We start from the raw sequence: 25,805 nt of genomic DNA on the forward strand, positions 1-25,805 counted from the left end.
GGTGGTGAGACATGCATCCACATCATATGACCTGTTTTCTTCACCTACACACCTTTTTATTTATTTAGAGTGAAATGCAGAATGAATCATATAAGTGGTTAAATATATCAGTATCAGAAACAATGTATTTTTTATAGGAAGGCTGGACTTGGATTAAAAACTAGCTGTTTTAGGGAGAGGCACCTTTTATTAGACTGACACCCATAACGGTTGATTAATTCGACACGGACACACTGGGAAACTGCATAATTTCTGCTCACTATTCCAGGTAATGCTTTCACTGAATTATGTTTGTTAGAAGTGCATTGAACTAACAAGAAGTCAAATCTGCTGTAATCTCCTCTTCACTCTTCAGCTTGTGAAAATGGAACGTTTGTCTGCAGCAAACACAATTTTCTCTCAACCTGTTCAAGAAGATCAGTGGAGGAAACACCTCAACAAATGTGTTCTACTCTCCGATCAGCATCTCCTCGGCTCTGGCCATGGTGTCACTCGGAGCGAAAGGAAACACGGCGGTGCAGATGTATAAGGTGATCTCACACTTGTGCATTTTGATGGCCAGTTGTTCAGAATTTAAAATAGCAGGCCTGATTGGCATCTGTGGCTCCAAGAGAAACCATTAACATGAATACTTTCCATTGCACAAAAGTTTTACTGCATAAAAATTTGTAGTTTTCCTTATCTATTTTACCACAATAATGCCATAGGTTTTGGGCTTTAACAATCCTGCTGAACCCAGTCCTGCGACTCCAGCACCTCATCAACCAACCCACAAACCCCAGCACCTCATCAACCAACCCACAAACCCCAGGTGCCCTGCGGCATCAAGGGTCAACGTGAACCACAAATGACGCAACAAACCCAGAAGTCTGAGATACCTGCCGAACTCAAGGTTTAGTATGAGTATTTACAAGAAAAACTAACCTCATGACTTTTCGATTGCAATGCATTTGCCATAATGGTGCATGTAGTCTTGGGCATTAAATTTGATATTGCTGCAAACAGAAACCTCCTGCTCAGCCCACACCTGGACCAAAAACTGAGGACCAAATTCATTCCAGCTTCAGCAAGCTAATGAGTGAGCTGAACAAACCAAGTGTCCCATATGCACTGAGTATTGCCAATCGCCTCTACGGAGACCAATCCTACCAGTTTGTTGAGGTAAGACTCAAACCATATAATTAGTAACTTAGTAATTTAATCTGCACCTTAATAGATTTGTTATGTTACAGAAATTCCTCAATGATGCAGAAAAATACTATGAAGCTGGACTGGAGAAGGTGGACTTCAAGAAGAATACAGAAGCTGCACGTGTCAACATCAACAAATGGGTGAAGAAAAAAACACAAGGTGAAAACCAGCATTTTCAGTGTTCTGTTTTCATTTAGTAGAGATTTGTTTGCTTTATTTGTGTGAATTGCTTCGAATCAATGCTCAAAGTGGAAAATGTCCATTTGAATTTCAGAGAAGATCAAGGACTTGCTCCAAAAGGGATCCATTAATGATATGACAAAACTAGTCTTGGTGAACGCCATCTACTTTAAGGGGAACTGGGAGGAGAAATTCCCAAAGGAAGCCACCAGAGATGGACAGTTCAAGCTGAATAAGGTGAGATTTCATGTTCTTTTTAAAAATATTTTACAGTCATGAAATGTGAGTTGTGACATGTTTCTATTGATCTTCTGATGGTTGGCAGACTCAAACTAAACCAGTGAAGATGATGGGACAGAAATCAAAATTCCCTCTGGCTTCTTTTCCAGAGATGAACAGTCAGGTTCTGGAGCTGCCGTATGTCGGGAAGAATCTCAGTATGTTGATCATCCTTCCTAACAAGATTGAAGACGAAACCACTGGCCTCCAGAAGGTAAGCCAGCACAGATTATATGGAGTATTTTTTCATTATTTGGAATTGTTGGTTGCTGCATAGACACACATTAACACGACTCTCGTGTTATCCAGCTTGAAAAGGCACTGACCTATGAGAAACTCATGGAGTGGACCAAACCCAGCAATATGTTTCGAGAGGAAGTTCAAGTATCTTTGCCCAAATTCAAGATGGCAGAAACCTATGAATTGGTGCCGCTTCTGCGCAGCATGGGATTGGAAGATGTTTTTGACCCGCAGAAGGTGAATCTTATGGCCATGTCGCCCAGCAATGACCTGGTGGTGTCGAAGGTGATTCATAAAGCCTTTGTTGAAGTAAACAAGGAAGGAACCAAAGCGGCTGCAGCCACCGGTATCAGTTTTGTAACAACCTCAATGCCAACAGATCCAAAAACCTTCATTGCAGACCATCCTTTCCTTTTCTTCATCCACCATAATCCTTCCAACAGCATTCTGTTTTATGGACGCTTCTGTTCTCCTTGAAGATGATAGTGATGGAGTGATAATACAAAGTGTTTGTGTTTCTCTGAAAAAATAAAGGCTCTAACAAACAACTGAGTGAATTTTTTTCTATGCATTTACTTTCACAGCACTGATTCCTGAGTTCTGATACTAAACAGACTACAGAAAAACAAGAGATGCACCAGTCATGTCAATGTATTTTGTGTGCAAAACAGTAACAGAGATTGACCAGAACTAAAAAGAGCCAGTTTGCCAACCTGGCTGACCAGCGCATTTCCAAAAATAATTCTGGATTAATCTTTAGAAAACATGGAAAATTAAGCACCAAATTCAATCTTTGAAGTGTTACATAACAGGAAAAAGTGATATTGATACGATTACACCTTAAAGGTATTTAAATGTTCTGGTTTAATATACGAAATTGTTACATTTACTATGGTTAATAATCCATATATCTCACTATTTTACCCACTGTATCTATAATATGATGTGGTAACTTGTGATTGACAGTTAGATGTATGCCAGAAAGAAGTTTTTCACCACAGTTGTGCTGTGGGCGATAGCATACAGGCATATTTATATGTGCATTTATGTTTAGTATGAGAGTAAAAAGCAAGCTATGACTTGTCAGACTTTTTTATCCAATTACAGGGAAACTGTACACAGTCAAAATGTAAACCGGTGACATTTCCTGAAAATCACATAGGCTTATTAATCAAAAATGGGGACAATACATTTTTTGTTTTTAATTGTGGATTCCATATATTATTACCTGTTATAATTAATAATGATTATAATGTTTGCAGGTTAAACAATTCCTAATATGCTTTAAAATACAAAAATTAAACTATTATATTGTTACAAAATTGACTTTATAAAAAACATAACACTAAATATATGAAATAAATAAAACTGTATTTAACAAATATTTTTAACATATAATAATTGCTAATAATATTTTCATTTTCACAAACTGTAAATAGCCTACACTGTATACAGCAATTACAACTATGATGAATCGACAGCCTATCAGCTGATCTTCAACATGCTTCACACTAAACAATACTTTTGGATCGAACTATTTTTAGAGTTTACACTGAAAAAAAATGGCGTTTTCTAAGAAAAGTCACAGACTTTTTGTGACAGGTGGGAATCAACTTAGGACACTTCTCATTCATTCCTACGGTATGCGTAAATGCCAACTGTGTCGCACAAATCTGACTGAAATTCAGTGATGTCAAGGCTGTAATGTGATTGGTTATCAAGGCACATGTTATCCATGTTGACCGTTCTCCAATAGTAAGTAATAGGGTACATGTCGAACGTCACCTGACCAAAACCGGAAAACAGATATCAACGCTTCTGCGTGTTGAAGAACACATATCAATTATGGCAATATCTATGGACTTTTAGGGTAATTAGTTAAACTGGCTAGCTGTTTTGTTTCTTCACCTACACATTCTTTTATTTGAGTTCAATTTACTATAAACAAAGATTGAAATGTAGAACGAGTCATGTAAGTGGTTAAATATATCAGTAGCAGAAACAACATATTTTTTTAATAGGAAGGCTGGACTTGGATCAAAAACTAGTTGTTTTAGGGTGAGGCACCACTTATTAGATTGACACCCATAACGGTTGATTCATTCACACAGGAAAACACAGGGAAACCTCATAATTTCTGCTGATTATTCCAGGTAATGCTTTTACTGAATTCTGTTTGTAAAGATGCATAGAACTAACAAGAATCTCTGTACACCTTTTAATCTGCTGTTATTTCTTGCTCAGCTTGTGAAAATGGAGCGCTTGTCTGCAGCAAACACACAATTTTCTCTCAACCTGTTCAAGAAGATCAGCGGAGGAAACGCCTCAACAAATGTGTTCTACTCTCCGATCAGCATCTCCTCGGCTCTGGCCATGGTGTCGCTCGGAGCAAAAGGAAACACAGCGGTGCAGATGTATAAGGTGATCTCACACTTATGTGCTTTTTATGGTCATTTGTTCAGACTTTTATTAGTAGTTAACTTTAGCAATTTTACTACAATAACGTCATGTAGGTTTTGGGCTTTAACAATCCTGCCGAACCCAGTCCCGCGACTCCAGCACCTCAACAACCAACCCACAAGCCCCAGGTGCCCTGCGGCGTCAAGAGTCAACATGAACCACAAATGACGCAACAAACCCAGAAGTCTGAGATACCTGCCAAACTCAAGGTTTAATAGAAGTATTTACATGAATCACTAACCTCATGACTGTTCAATTGCAATGCTTTTGCCATAATGGTGCATGTAGTCTTGGAGATTATATTTGATATTGTTGCAAACAGAAACCTCCTGCTCAGCCCACACCAGGACCAAAAACTGAGAACCAAATTCATTCCAGTTTCAGCAAACTCATGAGTGAACTGAACAAACCAGGAGTCCCATATGCACTGAGTATTGCCAACCGCCTCTACGGAGACCAATCCTACATGTTTGTTGAGGTAAGACTCAAACCATATAATTAGTAACTCTAATTTAATCTGCACCTCAATAGATTTGTTATGTTACAGAAATTCATCAATGATGCAAAAAAATACTATGAAGCCGGACTGGAGAAGGTGGACTTCAAGAAGAACACAGAAGCTGCACGTGTCAACATCAACAAATGGGTGGAGAAAAAAACACAAGGTGAAAACCAGCATTTTCAGTGTTTTGTTTTCATTTAGTAGAGATTCATTTGGTTTATTTGTGTGAATTGCTTCGAATCAATGCTCAAAGTGGAAAACATCCATTTGAATTTCAGAGAAGATCAAGGACTTGCTTCAAAAGGGATCCATTAATGATATGACAAAACTAGTCTTGGTGAACGCCATCTACTTTAAGGGGAACTGGGAGGAGAAATTCTCAAAGGAAGCCACCAGAGATGGACAGTTCAAGCTGAATAAGGTGAGATTTCATGTTCTTTTAAAAAATATTTTACAGTCATGAAATGTGAGTTGTGACATGTTTCTATTGACCTACTGATGCTTGGCAGACTCAAACTAAACCAGTGAAGATGATGCGACAGAAATCAAAATTTCCTCTGGCCTTCATCTCAGAGGTGAACAGTCAGGTTCTGGAGCTGCCGTATGTCGGGAAGAATCTCAGTATGTTGATCATCCTTCCTAACAAGATTGAAGACGAAACCACTGGCCTTCAGAAAGTGAGACAGCACAGATTATATGGTGTTCATTATTGGAAATGTTGGTTGCTGCATAGACACACATTAACACGACTCTCTTGTTATTTAGCTTGAAAAGGCACTGACCTACGAGAAGCTGATGCAGTGGACCAAACCCAGCAATATGTTTGAAGAGGAAGTTCAAGTATCTCTGCCCAAATTCAAGATGACAGAAACCTATGAATTGGTGCCGTTTCTGCGTAGCATGGGATTGGAAGATGTTTTTGACCCGCAGAAGGTGAATCTTACAGCCATGTCGCCCAGCAATGACCTGGTGGTGTCTGCAGTGATTCATAAAGCCTTTGTTGAAGTAAACGAGGAAGGAACCGAAGCGGCTGCAGCCACCGGTATCGTTTTTTTAACAACCGCAATGCCAACAGATCCAAAAACCTTTATTGCAGACCATCCGTTCCTTTTCTTCATCCGCCATAATCCTTCCAACAGCATTCTGTTTTATGGACGCTTCTGTTCTCCTTAAAGCTGATAGTTATGGAGTGATAATACAAAGCATCTGTGTTTCTCTGAAAAAATAAAGACTCTAACAAACAACTGAGTGAATTTTTTTCTATGTATTTACTTTCACAGCACTGATTCGTGAGTTCTGACACAAAACAGACTACAGAATGGAAAAAATAAGAGATGCACAAGTCATGTCAATGCATTTTGCATGCAAAACAGTAGCAGAGAACGACGGCAATTTAAAAAAAAAAAAAAAAAGAAAGAAAAGGCAATTTGCTAATCATGTGCTTAAAGGAAAAAATGTCTGAAAACACTGGGGAAAAAAATGGAAAATTAAGTACAAATTCAATCTTTGAAGTGTTACATAACAGGAAAAAGCTACATTGATACAATTCCACCTTAAAGGTATTTAAATCTTCTGGAACAATATGGTTTAATATACTAATATACTAATAATATTTGCTATGGTTAATAATGTATGTAACACACTATTTTATGCACTGTATTTATAATCTGATGTAGCAATTTGTGATATACAGTTATGCCAGAAAGAATTTTAAAAACTGTTTGCTGTGGGAGATATAAAGAGCATAAAGACATATTTACAGTTGAGGTCAAAAGTTTACATACACCTTGCAGAATTTACTAAATGTTAATTATTTGACCAAAATAAGTTGGATCATACAAAATGCATGTTATTTTTTTATTTAGTACTGACCTGAATAAGATATTCCACATAACAGACATTTACATATAGTCCACAAGAGAAAATTACCCCTTTCAAAAGTTTACATATGCTTGATTCTTAATACTGTGTTGTTACTGAATGATCCAGAGCTGTGTTTTTTTTTTTTCAGTGATAGTGATGATGAGTCCCTTGTTTGTCCTGAACAGTTAAACTGTCTGCTGTTCTTCAGAAAAGCCCTTCAGGTCCCACAAATTCTTTGGTTTTTTCAGCATTTCTGTGTATTTTAACCCTTCCCAACAATGACTGTATGATTTTGAGATCAATCTTTTCACACTGAGGACAACTGAGGGACTCATATGCAACTATTACAGAAAGTTCAAATGCTCACTGATGCTCCAGAAGGAAATGGCACTTCTCATGCATCCCTATGGTATCCGTAAACGTAAATTGAGTGTCGCACAAATCTGACTGAAATTCAATGATATCAAGGCTGTAATGTGATTGGTTATCAAGGCACACGTGATCCAAGTTGACGTTATGCTTTCCCCAATAGTAAGTAACAGGGTATATGTCAAACACCACCTGACCAAAACTAGAAAACAGGTCTCATCGCTGTTATTAGCCGTATTAAATTATGGCGATATCTTTTAAGGTAATCAGTTAAACTAGCTAGCTGTTTTAACTGTTGGTGTTTTATTTGATTTTTATATGTAAACGTTAGTGAAAAGAATAAAAATATATATATATATATATATCAATCCTTATACAGTGCTGCTTGAAAGTTTGTGAACCCTTTTGGAATTTTCTATATTTCTGCATAAATATGACCAAAAAGTTCATCAGATTTTCACACAAGTTTTGAAAATTGACAAAGAGAACCCAATTAAACAAATGAGATGAAAATATATTCTTTGTCATTTATTCTTATGAAAAATTATCCAGTTGCAAAAGTATGTGAATCTCGAGGATTAGCAGTTAATTTGAAGGTGAAACTAGAGTCTATCTGTTTAGAAGTGCTTTCAGTCAATAGGATGACAATCTGGTGTCAGTTTATGCCCTGTTTTATTTAAAGAACAGGGATCTATTAAAGTCTGATCATGTCTGTGAAAGTGAATCATGGCACAAACAAATGAGATCTCTGAGGACCTCAGAAAAAGAGTTGTTGTTGCTCATCAGGCTCGAAAAGGTTACAAAACCATCTCTAGAGTTTGGACTTCACAAATCCACAGTCATACAGATTGTGTACAAATGGAGGAAATTCTAGACCACAATTACCCTCCGCAGAAGTGGTCAACCAACAAAGATCACTCCAAAGAGAGATGTATAATAGTTTCCGAGGTTGCAAAGAACCCCACGGTAACTTCTATGCAACTAAAGGCCTTTCTCACATTGGTTAATGTTGAAGTTCATGAGTCCACCATCAGGAAAACAATGAACAACCATGGTGTGCAAGGCAGGGTTGCAAGGAGAAAGCCACAATTCTCCAAACAAACACTGCTGCCTGTCTGCAGTTTGATAAAAATCATGTGAACAAGTCAGAAGGCTACTGGAGAAATGTTTTGTGGATGGATGAGACCAAAATATAATTTTTGGTTTAAATGAGAAGTATTATGTTTGGAGAAAGAAAAACACTGCATTCCAGCATACGAAGAACCTTATCTCATCTGTGAAACATGGTGGTGGTAGTATCATGGTTTGGGCCTGTTTTGCTGCATCTGGGCCAGGACATCTTGCCATCATTGACGGAACAATAAATTCTGAATTATACCAGCAAATTCTAAAGGAAAATGTCAGGACATCTGTCCATGAACTAAAATCTAAAGAGAAAGTGGGTCATGCAGCAAGACAACGACCCCAAGTGCACAAATCATTCTACCAAAAAATGGTTAAACAAGAACAAAGGTTGAGTCAAAGTCCGGACCTTAATTTAATTAAAATGTTGTGGAAGGACCTAAAACAAGCAGTTCTTAGGAGGAAACCCACCAACACCACAGGGTTCAGGTGTTTCTGTACTAAAGAATGGGCTAAAATTCCTACAAGTCATTGTGCAGGACTGATCAGCAGTTACAAAAAACGTTACCTGCAGTTATTACTTCAAAAAGGGGTCACAACAGATACTGAAAGCAAAGATTCACATACTTTTGCACCTCGCAAATATTAAACTCTGAATCATTTTTCTCAATAGCTAAATGACAAAGTATATATTTCTGTCTTGTTTGTTTGATTGGTTTCTCTTTGTCAACTTTAAGGACTGGTGTGAAAATCTGATGATGTTTTTGCGTTATATTTATGCAGAAATGTAGAAAATTCGAAAGGGTTCGCAAACTTTCAAGCCGCACTGTATGTGATGGACATTGGTTATGATCATCTTTGGTATCTACTTTGAAGGTATCTTGAGTAAAACAGCTTCATATTTAAAAAAAGCATAAGCATAACGTGTGACCTGGAAGCAACGAGACATGTTTAACAGAATACGGTAGTCGCTTCGCTCTCTTCGCTCACTGAAGTAGCAGTGCACAACCATAAATGGTGTAGCTCGCGAGGAATAAAAATTATTATTTTATTATATAGTTTTTAATATGTTTTTTAAAACGTTTTACAGTCACACCTACTTCTAGCCTTCATCAGCTACTCTGTTGATTTTTGCAGACATTATTATTAAGAATGACTAAATATGATTAATACAATCATGATCGATGTTTTTTGTACTCAGGTTTTGTTTCTTCACCTACACACTCTTTTATTTGAGTTCAATTTACTATAAACAAAGATTGAAATGTAGAACGAGTCATGTAAGTGGTTAAAGAAAAGTAGAACAAACAACATATTTCTTTAATAGGAAGGCTGGACTTGGATCAAAAACTAGTGGTTTTAGGGTGAGGCACCAATTATTAAATTGTCACCCACAACTGTTGACTCATTCACACATTCACACAGGAAAACACAGGGAATCCTCATAACTTCTGCTGATTATTCCAGGTAATGCTTTTACTGAATTTTGTTTGTTATAGATGCATATAACTAACAAGAATATATGTACAACTTCTAATCTGCTGTTATTTCTTGCTCAGCTTGTGAAAATGGAGCGCTTGTCTGCAGCAAACACACAATTTTCTCTCAACCTGTTCAAGAAGATCAGCAAAGAAAACGTCTCAACAAATGTGTTCTACTCTCCGATCAGCGTCTCCTCGGCTCTGGCCATGGTGTTACTCGGAGCGAAAGGAAACACGGCGGCGCAGATGTATAAGGTGATCTTACATGTGCTTTTTATGGCCAGTTGTTCAGACTTTAATATAGCAGTTCCTGATTAGATTCTGTGGTTCCAGGAGGAAACAATTTCAATTTCAAAAAAGTTTAATTGCACAAAAATTAAAACTTTCAATTTCAAAGAAGTTTAATTGCACAAATATTAGTAGTTATCTTTAGCAATTTTACCACAATAATGCCATAGGTTTTGGGCTTTAACAATCCTGCTGAACCCAGTCCTGCGACTCCAGCACCTCATCAATCAGCCCACAAACCCCAGGTGCTCTACGCCGTTATGCGTCAACATGAACCACAAATGACGCAACAAACCCAGAAGTCTGAGATACCTGCCGAACTCAAGGTTCAGTATGAGTATTTACAAGAAAAACTAACCTAATGACTTTTCGATTGCAATGCATTTGCCATAGTGGTACATGTAGTCTTGGGCATTAAATTTGATATTGCTGCAAACAGAAACCTCCTGCTCAGCCCACACCTGGACCAAAAACTGAGGACCAAATTCATGCCAGCTTTAGCATGCTCATGAGTGAACTGAACAAACCAGGAGTCCCGTATGCGCTGAGTATTGCCAATCGCCTCTACGGAGACCAATCCTACCAGTTTATTGAGGTACTTGTTGAGGACTCAAACCATATGTGACCTTGGACCACAAAACCAGTCATAAGTGTAAATTTTTCAAAAGTAAGATTTATACATCATCTGAAAGCTGAATAAATAAGCTTTGCGTTAATGTGTGGCTTGTTAGGATATGATAATATTTGGCCCAGATACAACTATTTGAAAATCTGGAATCAGAGGGTGCAAAAAAATCTAAATATTGAGAAAATCGCGTTTAAAGTTGTCCAAATGAAGTTCATAGCATTACATATTACTAATGAAAAATTACGTTTTAATACACTTACGGTAGGAAATTTACAAAATATCTACATGGAACATGATCTTTACTTAATATCCTGATGATTTTTGGCATAAAAGAAAAATCAATAAATTTGACCCATCCAATGTATTTTTGGCTATTGCTACAAATATACCCGTGCAACATAAGACTGGTTTTGTGGTCCAGGGTCACATATAATTAGTAACTCTAATTTAATCTGAACCTTAATAGATTTATTATGTTATAGAAATTCCTCAGTGATGCAAAAAAATACTATGAAGCCGGACTGGAGAAGGTGGACTTCAAGAAGAACACAGAAGCTGCACGTGTCAACATCAACAAATGGGTGGAGAAAAAAACACAAGGTGAAAACCAGCATTTTCAGTGTTTTGTTTTCATTTAGTAGAGATTCATTTGGTTTATTTGTGTGAATTGCTTCGAATCAATGCTCAAAGTGGAAAATGTCCATTTGAATTTCAGAGAAGATCAAGGACTTGCTTCAAAAGGGATCCATTAATGATATGACAAAACTAGTCTTGGTGAACGCCATCTACTTTAAGGGGAACTGGGAGGAGAAATTCTCAGAGGAAGCCACCAGAGATGGACAGTTCAAGCTGAATAAGGTGAGATTTCATGTTCTTAAAAATATTTTACAGTCATGAAATGTTAGTTGTGACATGTTTCTATTGATCTTCTGATGGTTGGCAGACTCAAACTAAACCAGTGAAGATGATGCAACAGAAGTCAAAGTTTCCTCTGGCCTTCATCCCAGAGGTGAACAGTCAGGTTCTGGAGCTGCCGTATGTCGGGAAGAATCTCAGTATGTTGGTCATCCTTCCTAACAAGATTGAAGATGAAACCACTGGCCTTCAGAAAGTGAAACAGCACAGATTATATGGTGTTCATTATTGGAAATGTTGGTTGCTGCATAGACACACATTAACACGACTTTCTTGTTATTTAGCTTGAAAAGGCACTGACCTACGAGAAGCTGATAGAGTGGACCAACCCCAGCATTATGTTTCGAGAGAAAGTTCAAGTATCTCTGCCCAAATTCAAGATGACAGAAACCTATGAATTGGTGCCGTTTCTGCGCAGCATGGGAATGGAAGATGTTTTTGACCCGCAGAAGGTGAATCTTTCAGGCATATCGCCCAGCAATGACCTGGTGGTGTCGAAGGTGATTCATAAAGCCTTTGTTGAAGTAAACGAGGAAGGAACCGAAGCAGCCGCAGCCACCACTTTCGGTTTAGTAACATGTGCAAGGCCAACAGATCCAAAAACCTTTATTGCAGACCATCCGTTCCTTTTCTTCATCCGCCATAATCCTTCCAACAGCATTCTGTTTTATGGACGCTTCTGTTCTCCTTGAAGATGATAGTTATGGAGTGATAATACGAAGCATCTGTGATTCTCTGAAAAAATAAAGGCTCTAACAAACAACTGAGCAAATTTTTTTCTATGTATTTACTTTCACAGCACTGATTTGTGAGTTCAGACACAAAACAGACTACAGAATGGAAAAAATAAGAGATGCACAAGTCATGTCAATGCATTTTGTATGCAAAACAGTAGCAGAGAACGACAGCAATTTACAAAAAAAAAGAAAAAAAAAAGCAATTTGCTAATCATGTGCTTAAAGCAAAAAAATGTCTGAAAACACTGGGAAAAAACTGGAAAATTAAGTACAAATTCAATCTTTGAAGTGTTACATAACAGGAAAAAGCTACATTGATACAATTCCACCTTAAAGGTATTTAAATCTTCCAGAACAATATGGTTTAATATACTAAAATATTATATTTGCCATGGTTAATAATGTATATAAAACGCAATTTTATGCACTGTATTTATAATGTGATGTAGCAATTTGTGATACACAGTTATGCCAGAAAGAATTTTCTTAAAACTGTTTGCTGTGGGAGATATAAAGAGCATAAAGACATATTTACAGTTGAGGTCAAAAGTTTACATACACCTTGCAGAATCTACAAAATGTTAATTATTTGACTGAAATAAGAGGGATCATACAAAATGCATGTTTTTTTTTAGTACTGACCTGAATAACATATTTCACATAAAAGATGTTTACATATAGTCCACAAGAGAAAATAATAGTTGAATTTTAAAAAATGACCCCATTCAAAAGTTCACTTACACTTGATTCTTAATACTGTGTTGTTACCTGAATGATCCACAGCTTTGTTTTGTGTTCAGTGATAGTTGTTCATGAGTCCCTTGTTTGTCCTGAACAGTTAAACTGTCTGCTGTTCTTCAGAAAAATCCTTCAGGTCCCACAAATTATTTGGTTTTTCAGCATTTCTGTGTATTTGAACCCTTCCCAACAATGACTGTATGATTTTGAGATCCATCTTTTCACATTGAGGACAACTGAGGGACTCATATGCAACTATTACAGAAGGTTCAAACGCTCACTGATGCTCCAGAAAGAAAAACGGTAATAGTTGCATATCTACTTTGAAGGTATCTTGAGTAAAACAGCTTCATATTTAAAAAAGCATAAGCATAACATGTGACCTGGAAGCAACGAGACATGTTTAACAGAATATGGTAGTCGCTCTCATCCGGGTGACGTTCTTCATAGCTGAAGTAGCAGCGCATGACCATAATCGGTGTAGCTCGCAAGGAATGAAAAGTATTATTATTTCATTTTAGTTTTCAATATGTTTTCTAAAAAGTTTTAGAGTCACACCTACTTCTAGCCTTCATCAGCTACTCTGCTGATTTCTGCAGACATTATTATTAACAATGACTAAATATGATTAATACAATCATGACCGATGTTTCTTCACCTACACACTCTTTTATTTGAGTTCAATTTACTATAAACAGAGATTGAAAAGTAGAATGAATCATGTAAGTGGTTAAATATATCAATAGCAGAAACAATGCATTTTTATAGGAAATCTGGATTAAAAACTAGTTGTTTTAGAGTGAGGCAACACAGACTGACACCCATAACGGTTGATTCATTCACACAGGGAAACCTCATTATTTCAGGTAATGCTTTTACTGAATTCTGTTTGTTAAAGGTGCACAGACAGCTTGTGAAAATAGGAAGCAATAGTTGAATTTATAAAAATGACCCCTTTCAAAAGTTTACATGCACTTGATTCTTAATACTGTGTTGTTACGCGAATGATCCACAGCTGTGTTCTTTTCTTTTTTTTTTTAGTGATAGTTGTTTATGAGTCCCTTGTTTGTCCTGAACAGTTAAACTGCCCGCTGTTCTTCAAAAAAAAAAAAAAAACTTCAGGTCCCACAAATTCTTTGATTTTTCAAAGACAACAGATTGGAGATGTGTACATTGTTCTTATTTTGCCTAATATCATTTTTTTCATTTAGTACTGCCCTTCAGAAGCTACAGAAGATACTTGCATGTTTCCAGAAGACAAAGTAATGCCTCTTAATGCATCGTCTTTCCTTCTTGAGCATTAGCGAGTGTTTGAACCTTCTGTAATAGTTGCATATGAGTCCCTCAGTTGTCCTCAGTGTAAAAAGATGGATCTCAAAATCATATAGTCATCCTTGGAAAGGGTTCACATACACAAAAATGCTGAAAAACCAAAGAATATGAAGTGTTTAGGACAAACAAGGGACTCATGAACAACTATCACTTAAAAAAAAAACCCACTGTGGATCATTCAGGTAACAACAGTTTTAAGAATCTAGTGTACTTTTGAACGTTGTCATTTTTATAAAGTCAACTATTGTTTTCTCTTGTGGACTATATGTAAACATCTCTTATGTGAAATATCTTATTCAGGTCAGTAGTACATAAACAATAACATGCATTTTGTATGATCCCTCTTACTTTGCTAAAATAATGAACATTTTGCAGATTCTGCAAGGTGTATGTAAACTTTTGACCTCAACTGTATACAGTATGTGCATTTATGTTTAGCACAAGAGTAAAACGAAAGATATGACTGAGATGAGATGAGAAAAGACATATTTTAAGCATACTTATATAATTTCATAAGTACATCACATGTGAAAAGGTGTGTTTCATGACTCACAACACATGACATGTTTTACACCAGTGGTTTTCAAACCGGTCCTGCGTGCACCCCCAACACAAGACATTTTCTGCGTCTCCCTTATCTATCACACCTGATTCAACTCATCCGCTCATTAGTAGAGACAGCAAGACCTCAAATGGGTATGTCAGATATGAGAGACCTTTGGGTGCTAGCAGAACCGGTTTGAAAACCACGGTTTTACACAATCAAACATCTGACATGCCCACTTCAGTAAGGAGACATTTTCTAGTTTAGTGGTCAAAATGTCACTGAAATATCATTTACTTTCTTAATTTTTGTGGGTTTTATTATTACTATTAATATGTTTTAAATTGCGTGTGTGTGACGACAGAACTTTTGTGAATTGTTAATTGTGTGCAAAACATCATAGCACAGAAACCGCACTTGTTAACATCACTAATGACTTGCTTCTTGCGTCAGACCAAGACTGCATCTCATTGCTAGTTTTACTTGATCTTAATGCTGCGTTCAACACTATAGATCATGACATACTAATAGATCGACTACAGAATTATGCAGGTATCCAAGGGCAGGCTTTCAGATGGTTTAGATCCTACCTGTCCGATCGCTACCACTTTGTTTATTTAAAGGATCATGTGTCACGAATCTGGTTGGTGATCTGCGGACCGCTCACCACCAGATGTCGCTCTCCCTCTGTTTACACACTCTGACTGTTGCACTACACCCCCGTCCAATCAGAGACCGTATAAAAGCCCCGGCCTTTCTGTCACTCACCGCCGAGTATTGAACAAGTTTATCTAGTCATACGAAGCGTTTCTTTGTGTTCCTCCCGTGTTGTGTCTTTCTGTTATTCTGGCTCCTCGTCTGGTTTGTCTCAACCCCCCCCGCCTGTTTATCGACTATTCTATTGCCTAGCCCTTCACGGATATCGTTCGCCGCTGGATTGACCCTCGCCTGGATTAAGGATTACTCTTGTCTCGCCGTCCATACACCTGCCTGCCGTTGTTTGACCCTGCCTGCCTGACCATGTTTATGTCTCGTCCTGTTAATAAAGGTTTGCACATGGATCCGCTCGCCTCACGTCTCTCACTCAACGTTACAGAATACTCGGCCGCAACAGGATCCAGCAGCTTTCATTTTGGACATTCTACAGGTATGGACTTTGGACTATTTAGTGTGGGCTCGTCATTTACTGTGGGGGTTGCGGAGGTGGAACGCGACAACGCGGTAATGGCGGCCGCGCACCCCTCATATAATGACGGCCGCGCCGGAGCGCGACGCCACAGATCCACTGGCCGCTTGGCTCACTCGGGGAAATGCGGCCACGCTGGAGCGCGCCCGAGCAATGACGACGGCAATGGATCGCATTGCTCAAATGGCGGCGAACGTAATGGATAGCATCGCTCTAATGGCGGCGACAGCTGTGCCCGTTCACAAAATGGCGGCCGCGTCGGAGCGCGTCCACACAATGGCGGCAACGGCGGAGCACGTTCACAAAATGGCGGCGGAAACAGAGCTCCGTCACGTCACAGCTGCCGTATCAGAACCAATTAAAAGTACAGTTACATTTCCTGAGGCAAGTCAAGTTAGAACTGTTGTTCCTGTGTCAAGTCGGGTTAAAGCTGTGTTTCCTGTCTCAAGTCAAGTTACAGAGCCACCGCACAAGATGGCTGCCACGCCAGAGCCACCGCACAAGATGGCTGCCACGCCAGAGCCACCGCACAAGATGGCTGCCACGCCAGAGCCACCGCACAAGATGGCTGCCACGCCAGAGCCACCGCACAAGATGGCTGCCACGCCAGAGCCTGCTAAAGCCCCGTCAGCCAAGCCACAGCCTGCTCAGGCCATCTCAGTCAAGCCACAGCCTGGTCACGTCATGTTTTCTGCTCCTGAGTCGGCACCCATCGTGGCCGGTCTTCCCGAAGCGGTTTCTGAGTCAAGTCACGCCCCGCCTGACGGCCCAGAGTCAAGTCACGCCCCGCCTGACGGCCCAGAGTCAAGTCACGCCCCGCCTGACGGCCCAGAGTCAAGTCACGCCCCGCCTGACGGCCCAGAGTCAAGTCACGCCCCGCCTGACGGCCCAGAGTCAAGTCACGCCCCGCCTGACGGCCCAGAGTCAAGTCACGCCCCGCCTGACGGCCCAGAGTCAAGTCACGCCCCGTCTGGTCCCAGGTCTGCTCCAGAGCTCCCGGCAGTTGGAGAAGCCGCGCCAATGCCTCCTGAGGTGTCAGCCGTGGCTGTGGATCCTCCCTTGGAGGCGGCGCCCCCGCACAAGCTTTCTGCTTCTCCCTTTTTCCTGTCTGCATCTTCTGTCCCAGCTTTCCCCAGGTCCCAGACCATGACGCAGCCTCCTGCTCCGCCCCGGAGGGCCGCTCCGCCTCCTGCTCCGCCCCGGAGGGCCGCTCCGCCTCCTGCTCCGCCCCGGAGGGCCGCTCCGCCTCCTGCTCCACCCCGGAGGGCTGCTGCTCCTTCTCCCCCTATTCAGTCTACCTCCTCTATCCCTGCTCTCCCAAGGTCCCAGGCCGTGACGCGGATTCCTGCTCAGCCTCCTGCTCTGCCCTGGAGGGCTCCTGCGCCTCCTGCTCTGCCCTGGAGGGCTCCGGTGCCTCCTGTTCCGCCTTCGGCGGCGCCCTGGAGGGCCCCTGTGCCTCCTGCACCGCCTCCGGCTCCACCCTGGTGGGCTCCTTCTCTGTCGGTCCTGCCTCAATCACCGGGTCCTCCGCAGGGACCTGGCCCTCCAGCCCTTGCCCTGTCTCGCTCCCGCCCCACCGCTCCCCTGGACTGGTATTCTGTTGGAGCGTCTGGAAGCCGCTCTTTGGGGGGGGGCTATGTCACGAATCTGGTTGGTGATCTGCGGACCGCTCACCACCAGATGTCGCTCTCCCTCTGTTTACACACTCTGACTGTTGCACTACACCCCCGTCCAATCAGAGACCGTATAAAAGCCCCGGCCTTTCTGTCACTCACCGCCGAGTATTGAACAAGTTTATCTAGTCATACGAAGCGTTTCTTTGTGTCTCCCGTGTTGTGTCTTTCTGTTATTCTGGCTCCTCGTCTGGTTTGTCTCAACCCCCCGCCTGTTTATCGACTATTCTATTGCCTAGCCCTTCACGGATATCGTTCGCCGCTGGATTGACCCTCGCCTGGATTAAGGATTACTCTTGTCTCGCCGTCCATACACCTGCCTGCCGTTGTTTGACCCTGCCTGCCTGACCATGTTTATGTCTCGTCCTGTTAATAAAGGTTTGCACATGGATCCGCTCGCCTCACGTCTCTCACTCAACGTTACATCATGAAACCCCACTCTTTCAGCACTGTTTAGTGCTCACCATAGTTTTGAAAAATGCTGCAAAAGTGGGCGTGGTGCACTGCGGAGTTTCATTTTGCTCCCATTGAGTTAACAACACAAATAAAAGCACAGGCATTTGCACTCTGCATCGAAAACATGTATATGAACGTGCTGTTGCACCTCTTTTAACTTTTAAGGCTTATTTTGTGGCATTTATCCTTTTGATAGGTTGCGTTAAGGAGTTGTAAAAACCGTTATTACACTCACCTTATGAATGAATCGTGTTTGTGCCAAACTACTTACAAAGCAAACAAAAACAAACAGTCTCCTTTGACCCATTAATGTTTCTCTCAGTTATTGTACACAATCTCACAGTCTGAAATCAACACGCGCTGTCGTGAAAAATTAGACAAAGCCTCTTCTCATAGGATAAGAACACGCACCCTGATGAATAATTATGAGACACCGACGCATCATCGATGTACTATAGTCCACTGCCACGTCACAAACTGTGACGTCAGCACAATGTAGATTTTAACATTGTCATATGTGATGTGCAACACAAACACCTCTGCTCAAATCTCAGAAAAAGTGGTCTGGGGTTTCATGAACCTTTAAATGGGGAGTCATCTCAGTTATTAACGGTAAAGTATGGAGTTAGGTCCTCTACTATTTTCAATATACATGCTGCCCCTTGGTAATATTATTAGAAAACATGGGATTAGTTTCCATTGTTATGCTGATGATACTCAACTATATATCTCAACAAGACCAGATGAAACTTCTAAATTATCGAAGTTAACAGAGTGTGTTAAAAAAGTGAAAGAAGTAAAAGACCAATAATTTTCTTCTATAAAATTCAGATAAGACAGAGATATTACTTATTGGACCAGAAAACAATACACAGAATCTCTTGGCTTACAATATACAACTAGACGGATGTACTATTACTTCCACTACAGCCAAAAGCCTGGGTGTTATATTAGACAGCAACTTGTCTTTTGAAAATTATATTTCCCATGTTACAAAAACAGCATTCTTCCATCTTAGAAACATTGCCAAGCTACGAAACGTTACCGGTTTCTGACGCAGAAAAGCTAGTTCACGCATTCATGAGCTCTAGACTGGACTATTGCAATGCACTACTAGGTGGTTGTCCTGCATCTTCAATAAACAAGGTACAGATAGTCCAAAATGCAGTCCTTACCAGGTCAAGAAAATATGATCATATTACCCCAATTTTAAAGTCTCTGCACTGGCTACCTATTAGGTTCCGCATCAGCTATAAAATATGACTTCTTACCTATAAGGCACTTAACGGTTTAGCTCCTGCGTACCTAACTAGTCTTCTACCACGCTACAATCCATCACGCTCCCTAAGGCCGCAAAACTCTGGACTGTTGGTAGTACCTATGATAGCAAAGTCCACTAAAGGAGGTAGAGCTTTTTCGCATTTGGCTCCCAAACTCTGGAACAGCCTTCCGGATAACATTCAGGGTTCAGACACACTCTCTCACATATGTAAATAGAAAAACTTAGATAAATAAGATGAGAATAAAATGCACATATGTAGACTAAAATTAGAAAAATAAATAGAGAAATAAATAAATAAGTGGTATGTACATTTGTGCTATAGAACAGAATAGAACAGAACAGAACAGAACAGAATAGAATAGAATAGAATAGAATAGAAAGAGGTAGAGATGTGCTAGGATGGGGGTGGTAACTAATAAATAAAAAGTTATTGCACAATGGGGGGAACATTTAACTGTTCATAAGGAGAATTGCCTGGGGGAAGAAACTGTTCTTGTGCCTGGTTGTCCTGGTGTTTGGGGCTCTGTAGCGCCAGCCAGATGGTAAAAGTTCAAAGAGATGATGACTTGGATGTGAGGGATCCAGAGTGATTTTCTGAGCTCATGTCTTCTGCCATGGGACTGACATCCCGTGGTAACTAGAAACTCACAAGCTCCAGTCTGGATCAAGAACACTTAAGAAGAGATGATGCCAACCCCTCAGAGGACTTCAGATAATGCCAACCCTGAAACCACATACAGCACTACCGAATTTTGCTATTAATTGATGGTGTTTTTTGTCTGTTTGATTACGTCATTAATTGATCTTTACCACACATCTCTGTTATATGTACATCATCTTGACATAGTCACCACTAGTAAGATACTACTAAATATATTGTAAAATCTTTAATTTGATGTAAAGTTGCCTTGCAACGATATGTATCATGAAAAGCGCTATACAAATACATTTGAATTGAATTGAATTGAATTGAAAACAATCTCGCACCCTGTTCAGGTACTGTTATATAGTATATACAAACAATATTTCTTTAATTTAATATGACTACTTAGTATGTACCTTGAAAACGATAACGATGTCTTGACAAATGATGATAATACTGTTCCTCTCTCATCCGTTTGATGTTCTTCATGGCTGCAGTGTAGTAGCAGTGACAATAATCAGTGTAGCTCGCAATGCCCTCTGTTGGTGATAATAATAATTACATGATTTTCTTAAACAAACTAATATATTAAATATAAACTAATACAAACAAACATATTAAATAAACATATTACTATTCTAAACTGTTTATTAACTTCAATAGGCTGTACAACAGATTGTAATTGGTAACAATTGGCTGATTTTTTTGACATGATTGTGTCAAAGAGCTAGGAGTGGCTTGTGAACCTTAGGTTCCTGACCGCTGAACTAATCCGTTATTGGGTTGTACAGACATTAGGATTACGAATGTCTCATTGTAAACAATACAATTTTGATTTATTGTTCCTGTGTTATTCAGCTACACACACTTGACTTGACTTTTATGATAAACAAGGAGTGAAATAAAGAATGAATCATTCAGTTTGATGGTGTTCCAAGTGGATAACTATATCAATAAATAATGGAAACATTCATTTACACTTTACAGGAAGGCTGGACTTGGATTAATAGTTTAGGGAGAGGCTTCATATATTAAAAGGACAGACTGGGAAACTACTTCATTTCTCCTGATCATTCCAGCTGAATTCTGTTTGTACAGGTACTTTTCTGTTTGCAGTTTAAAATGCAAAATGAAATAATTTATTGATGTTATTTAAACTGCTATTTCTTGCACAGCTTGAAAAAATGGAGCGTTTGTCTTCAGCAAACACACAGTTCTCTCTAAACCTCTTCAAGAAGGTCAGCAGAGGAAATGCATCAGGAAATGTGTTCTACTCTCCTGTCAGCATCTCCTCGGCTCTGGCCATGGTGTCGCTCGGAGCGAAAGGAAACACAGCGACGCAGATGTTTAAGGTGATCTCACACTTACATGCTTTGTATGACCAGCTGCTCAGAATTAAAAATGTATTTATATAAAACAATGCTGTGTAGGTTTTGGGCTTTAACAATCCTGCTGAACCCAGTGCTGTGACTCCAGCATCTCATCAACAAGCCCAGAAGCCCCAGAAGCCCCAGATTCCCTGCGGAGTCAAGAGCCAACCTGAACAACCAACGGCGCAACAAACCCAGAAGTTTGAGATACCTGCCGAACTCAAGGTTTAGTATGAGCATGAGTATTTACATGAAACACTAACCTGGTGCACGTAGTCTTGGGAATTAAATCTGATATTGCTGATGCAAACAGAAATCTCCTGCTCAGGCAGTACAAACTGAGGACCAAATTCATTCCAGCTTCAACAAGCTCATGAGCGAACTAAACAAACCAGGAGTCCCATATGCGTTGAGTCTCGCCAACCGCCTCTACGGAGAGCAGTCCTACCAGTTTGTCGAGGTAAGACTCGCTAGAGGTTCTGGAAATGTTCTCAACTCTAATTTCATTTGCAGCTCACTCGATTTGATTTGTTACAGAAATTCCTCAATGATGCAAAAAGATACTATGAAGCTGGACTGGAGAAGGTAGACTTTAAGAAGAAATCAGACGCTGCACGTGTTGATATTAACAAATGGGTGGAGAAAAAAACACAAGGTAAAACATGAACTTATTCTGTACTTATTATAGTTTTAAGGGGGTCATCAGATGCCCATTTTCCACAAGTTGATATGATTCTTTAGGTTCTTAATGAATAGTCTATAATATACTTTGGCTAAAAATTCTCAATGGTAGTGTAAAACAACACCCATTTTACCTTGTCATAAAAAATCAACCCATTCTAATGGATTGTTCCTTTAAATGCAAATGAGCTCCACTCAACCCGCCCCTCTCTTCTCTCTGTAGAGTGACCAGCTTTGCTCTGAGAGTTGTTTACTTAAGCTGCATTTATTTAGTGCATTTAGCCGCAAAACTTGCTAACTAGCATGTTATTAGGAAAGGTGACTGCAGAGATTCATAAAAAACCTTTATACTCACTTCTGCTGTAAGTGAAGCTGGATCGCGAATGATTTGCACGAACATAGATGCATTTATGTAGATCGGGAGGCGCATTCCCTTCACAAACAAATGTAATCCACTGCATCTTCAGTGGCTCAGATGTCAGGAGTAAATGACGGGAACAACACAACACCTCAATCACTCAATCAGAGATATTCTTATCTAACTTATATTCCTGCTTCGGCATGATTTGATGATTTAAGGCGGGTCTGAGGTGAGACGCTCATGTCAATCAACTATTGTGGGAGCGGCCTCTGTTGGTGTGACGCCGCACCGACAGGCATCTGAGAACGGCTCGATTTGAAAAAGGGGATATTATTTTTACAGATTAATTAAAAACCACTGCATGGATTTTTATCATTGTAGGGTAGATTTGTACATACACTGCCAACACACATTAATGTTCAAACAACATGTAAAAGTGAACTTAGCATCCGATGACTCCTTTAATGTTACTCTACAAATAAATTTATATACATGTATATACTTTTCAAGGGCCATGTTCAGCCTTTTAGGGTTCTTGAATTGCGGTAGCAAACAAAAATATTTTCTAAGAACATTTTGCTAATAGTCCCATAAAACTTTATTTCAGAACGTTCTCTGAATGTTCAAAACATCCAGTTTTAAAAATTTAAAAATTAAAAATGTAAAAAATTTTTAAAAACATTTTTAAAAGGTTAATGGAACATTCCATTTTATAATTTTGTCTCTGAACATTCTAAAACAAGTAGTAACATTTAAAATACGTTAACTAAACGCTTTAGAAAATTTTTTAATGAGCAATGTATTAGTAATGTTTCATGCTAACATTTTGAGAACATTTGCTCAAGGAGAAGTCCACTTCCAGAACAAAATTTACAAATAATTTACTCACCCCTTGTCATCCAGTCGATCCTTCAGTTGATAAGAAATGATGTTTCTTATGGAAAACATTTCAGGAATTTTCTCCATATAGTTGACTTCAATGGTGCTTCCAAGTTTGAACTTCCAAAATGCAGTTAAATGCAGCTTCAAATGGCTCTAAACGATCCCAGTCGAGAAAGAAGGGTCTTATCTAGCAAAACGATCTGTCATTTTTCAAAACAAAGTGGCAATTTATATACTTTTAACATCAAATGCTCATCTTTATTCTTTGCATGTTCACTTTGTAAACACTGGGTCGGTACTCCTGCAGCAATGTAGGAGGATTTTGAAGTTGGGGAAGAAAACGAGATGAGAGTTTTTCGACATTCCCTAACTGACCACATTGAACCGGAAAAAAAACAGTTCATGCAGACTTAGACAAGACCAACGTTAAGGTTAAAAAAAGTATATAAACTGTCGATTTGTTTTGAAAATGACCGATGGTTTTGCTACATAAGATCCTTCTTCCTCGGTTGGGATTATTTAGAGCCATTTGAAGCTGCATTTAAACTGCTTTTTGGAAGTTTAAACTTGAGAAACAACCTCAAGAAACATAATTTCTTATCGACAGAAGAAAGAAAGACATGAACATCTTGGATGACAAGTGAACTTCTTTCATAACTTTAAGGAAAACTTGCCAGAGAACATTCTCTGTTAGCTCTTCAGAATTTAAAGTTTTGATATACTTTGATAGTAGGATTACATTAAGCAACATTTTTGGCAATTAAGTTTGCATTTCCGTAAAACGTTGTCATGAGCTTTGAGACAGATATTTAAAAGTCCTTTTGGTGACCCATTTGTGTTATTCACATGTGAATCAGTTCAAACCGATGCCTAATATGAAAAATGTCCATTTGAATTTCAGATAAGATCAAGGACTTGCTTCCACAGGGATCTATCGATGCGATGACGAAACTGGTCTTGGTGAACGCCATCTACTTCAAGGGAAACTGGGAGAAGAAATTCCCAAAGGAAGCTACGAATGATGGACAGTTTAAGCTGAACAAGGTTTGATTTCATGTTCTTGTTGATTTCCCTGCTCGTGCAGTAACACTTATGAAAATGAAGTTGTGACGTTTCCATTGATGCTTGGCAGACTCGTACTAAACCAGTGAAGATGATGTATCAGGAATCAAAGTTTCCTCTGGCCTCCATCCCAGAGATGAACAGTCAGGTTCTGGAGCTGCCGTATGTCGGGAAGAATCTCAGTATGTTGATCATCCTTCCTAACGAGATTCAAGACGAAACCACTGGCCTTCAGAAGGTGAGACAGCAGAGATTATACTATATTGCGTTTGATCTTGTTCGCAGTAATATAATAAGATGAACACTCACTGGAATGAATGAGCATTTAAATATCATCTTAAGGTATATATGTTATTAAAATCTCATTTATTTACAACACTAGCAATTACAAATTAATCTATCTGGCCATTATAACTGCATGTTTTGGCTCAGTTTACATTTTTTCTCTCATGTTATCCAGCTTGAAAAGGCACTGACCTACGAGAAGCTCATGGAGTGGACGAGACGTGAAATCATGCATCAAGAAGAAGTTCAAGTATCTCTGCCCAGATTCAAGATGGAGCAAACCTATGACATGAAGAGTCTTCTGATCAGCATGGGAATGGAGGATGTTTTCGATGGGCAGAAGGTGAATCTTTCAGGCATGTCGCCCAACAACGACCTGGTGGTGTCGAAGGTGATTCATAAAGCCTTTGTTGAAGTAAACGAGGAAGGAACCGAAGCGGCTGCGGCCACCGGCATTGTCATCTCAACACTTTCAATGCCATCACCCCCGAAAACCTTTAATGCAGACCATCCGTTCCTTTTCTTCATCCGTCATAATCCCTCCAACAGCATTCTGTTTTATGGACGCTTCTGTTCTCCTTGAAGATGGTAAAGATGGAGCGTTAATCTGGTTGCATGTGTTCCTTTGATAAATAAAGAATCCGCTGAGTATGTAAATACAGAGTTCTGATGCAAAACATGCTACAAAATGGGGAAATATCTATCTGTTTTTGGAAACTGGAAGTGATCTAAAACTCCCAAACCGTTTCAGTTATATATTGAATTTACAAATAATGTTAGAGTCCCCTTGTAAACAACCTCATATGCAGAAAATTGGGTTGCAGGTCTCTTGTGGTAGAGTTGAAGAAAAAAATAAAGTCAAAAGGCAAAAAGTCTCTTGTTTGTTAAGTCTCTTGACTTAAATGGCGACTGTAGTTGCATCTCAATTCACTGGCATAATTATACTACATAATAGGCTATATTTAAATATAATTATATAATTATATCACATATGAACAAGGTGTTTCATGAGGCATGTATCCACAACACATTATCTGACATGCTCACCTTAGTAA

The 25,805-nt window shown here is 39.4% G+C and overlaps 2 protein-coding genes and 1 pseudogene across 2 annotated transcripts; all 3 read left to right on the forward strand.

Moving 5' to 3' along the window:
- The first annotated feature begins 364 nt into the window (after positions 1-364).
- LOC127178058 (leukocyte elastase inhibitor-like) lies at positions 365-2,367 on the forward strand (annotated as a pseudogene).
- Positions 2,368-3,983: 1,616 nt separating this feature from the next.
- On the forward strand, positions 3,984-6,072 carry LOC127178055 (leukocyte elastase inhibitor-like). The gene is made up of 8 exons (XM_051130684.1): positions 3,984-4,043; positions 4,135-4,311; positions 4,404-4,559; positions 4,673-4,828; positions 4,898-5,015; positions 5,131-5,273; positions 5,362-5,529; positions 5,618-6,072. The coding sequence occupies exons 2-8, from the start codon at positions 4,144-4,146 to the stop codon at positions 6,023-6,025; spliced, it is 1,317 nt and encodes a 438-aa protein (XP_050986641.1). The 5' UTR covers positions 3,984-4,043; positions 4,135-4,143; the 3' UTR covers positions 6,026-6,072.
- A 14,376-nt stretch (positions 6,073-20,448) lies between these two features.
- On the forward strand, positions 20,449-25,767 carry LOC127178054 (leukocyte elastase inhibitor-like). Its single transcript, XM_051130683.1, has 9 exons — positions 20,449-20,462; positions 21,097-21,207; positions 21,285-21,461; positions 21,540-21,704; positions 21,793-21,939; positions 22,017-22,134; positions 24,305-24,447; positions 24,536-24,703; positions 24,926-25,767. The coding sequence occupies exons 3-9, from the start codon at positions 21,294-21,296 to the stop codon at positions 25,331-25,333; spliced, it is 1,317 nt and encodes a 438-aa protein (XP_050986640.1). The 5' UTR covers positions 20,449-20,462; positions 21,097-21,207; positions 21,285-21,293; the 3' UTR covers positions 25,334-25,767.
- The last annotated feature ends 38 nt before the right edge of the window (positions 25,768-25,805 follow it).

This window comes from Labeo rohita, chromosome 16, assembly GCF_022985175.1.
Source record: "Labeo rohita strain BAU-BD-2019 chromosome 16, IGBB_LRoh.1.0, whole genome shotgun sequence".
NCBI lineage: Eukaryota > Metazoa > Chordata > Actinopteri > Cypriniformes > Cyprinidae > Labeo > Labeo rohita.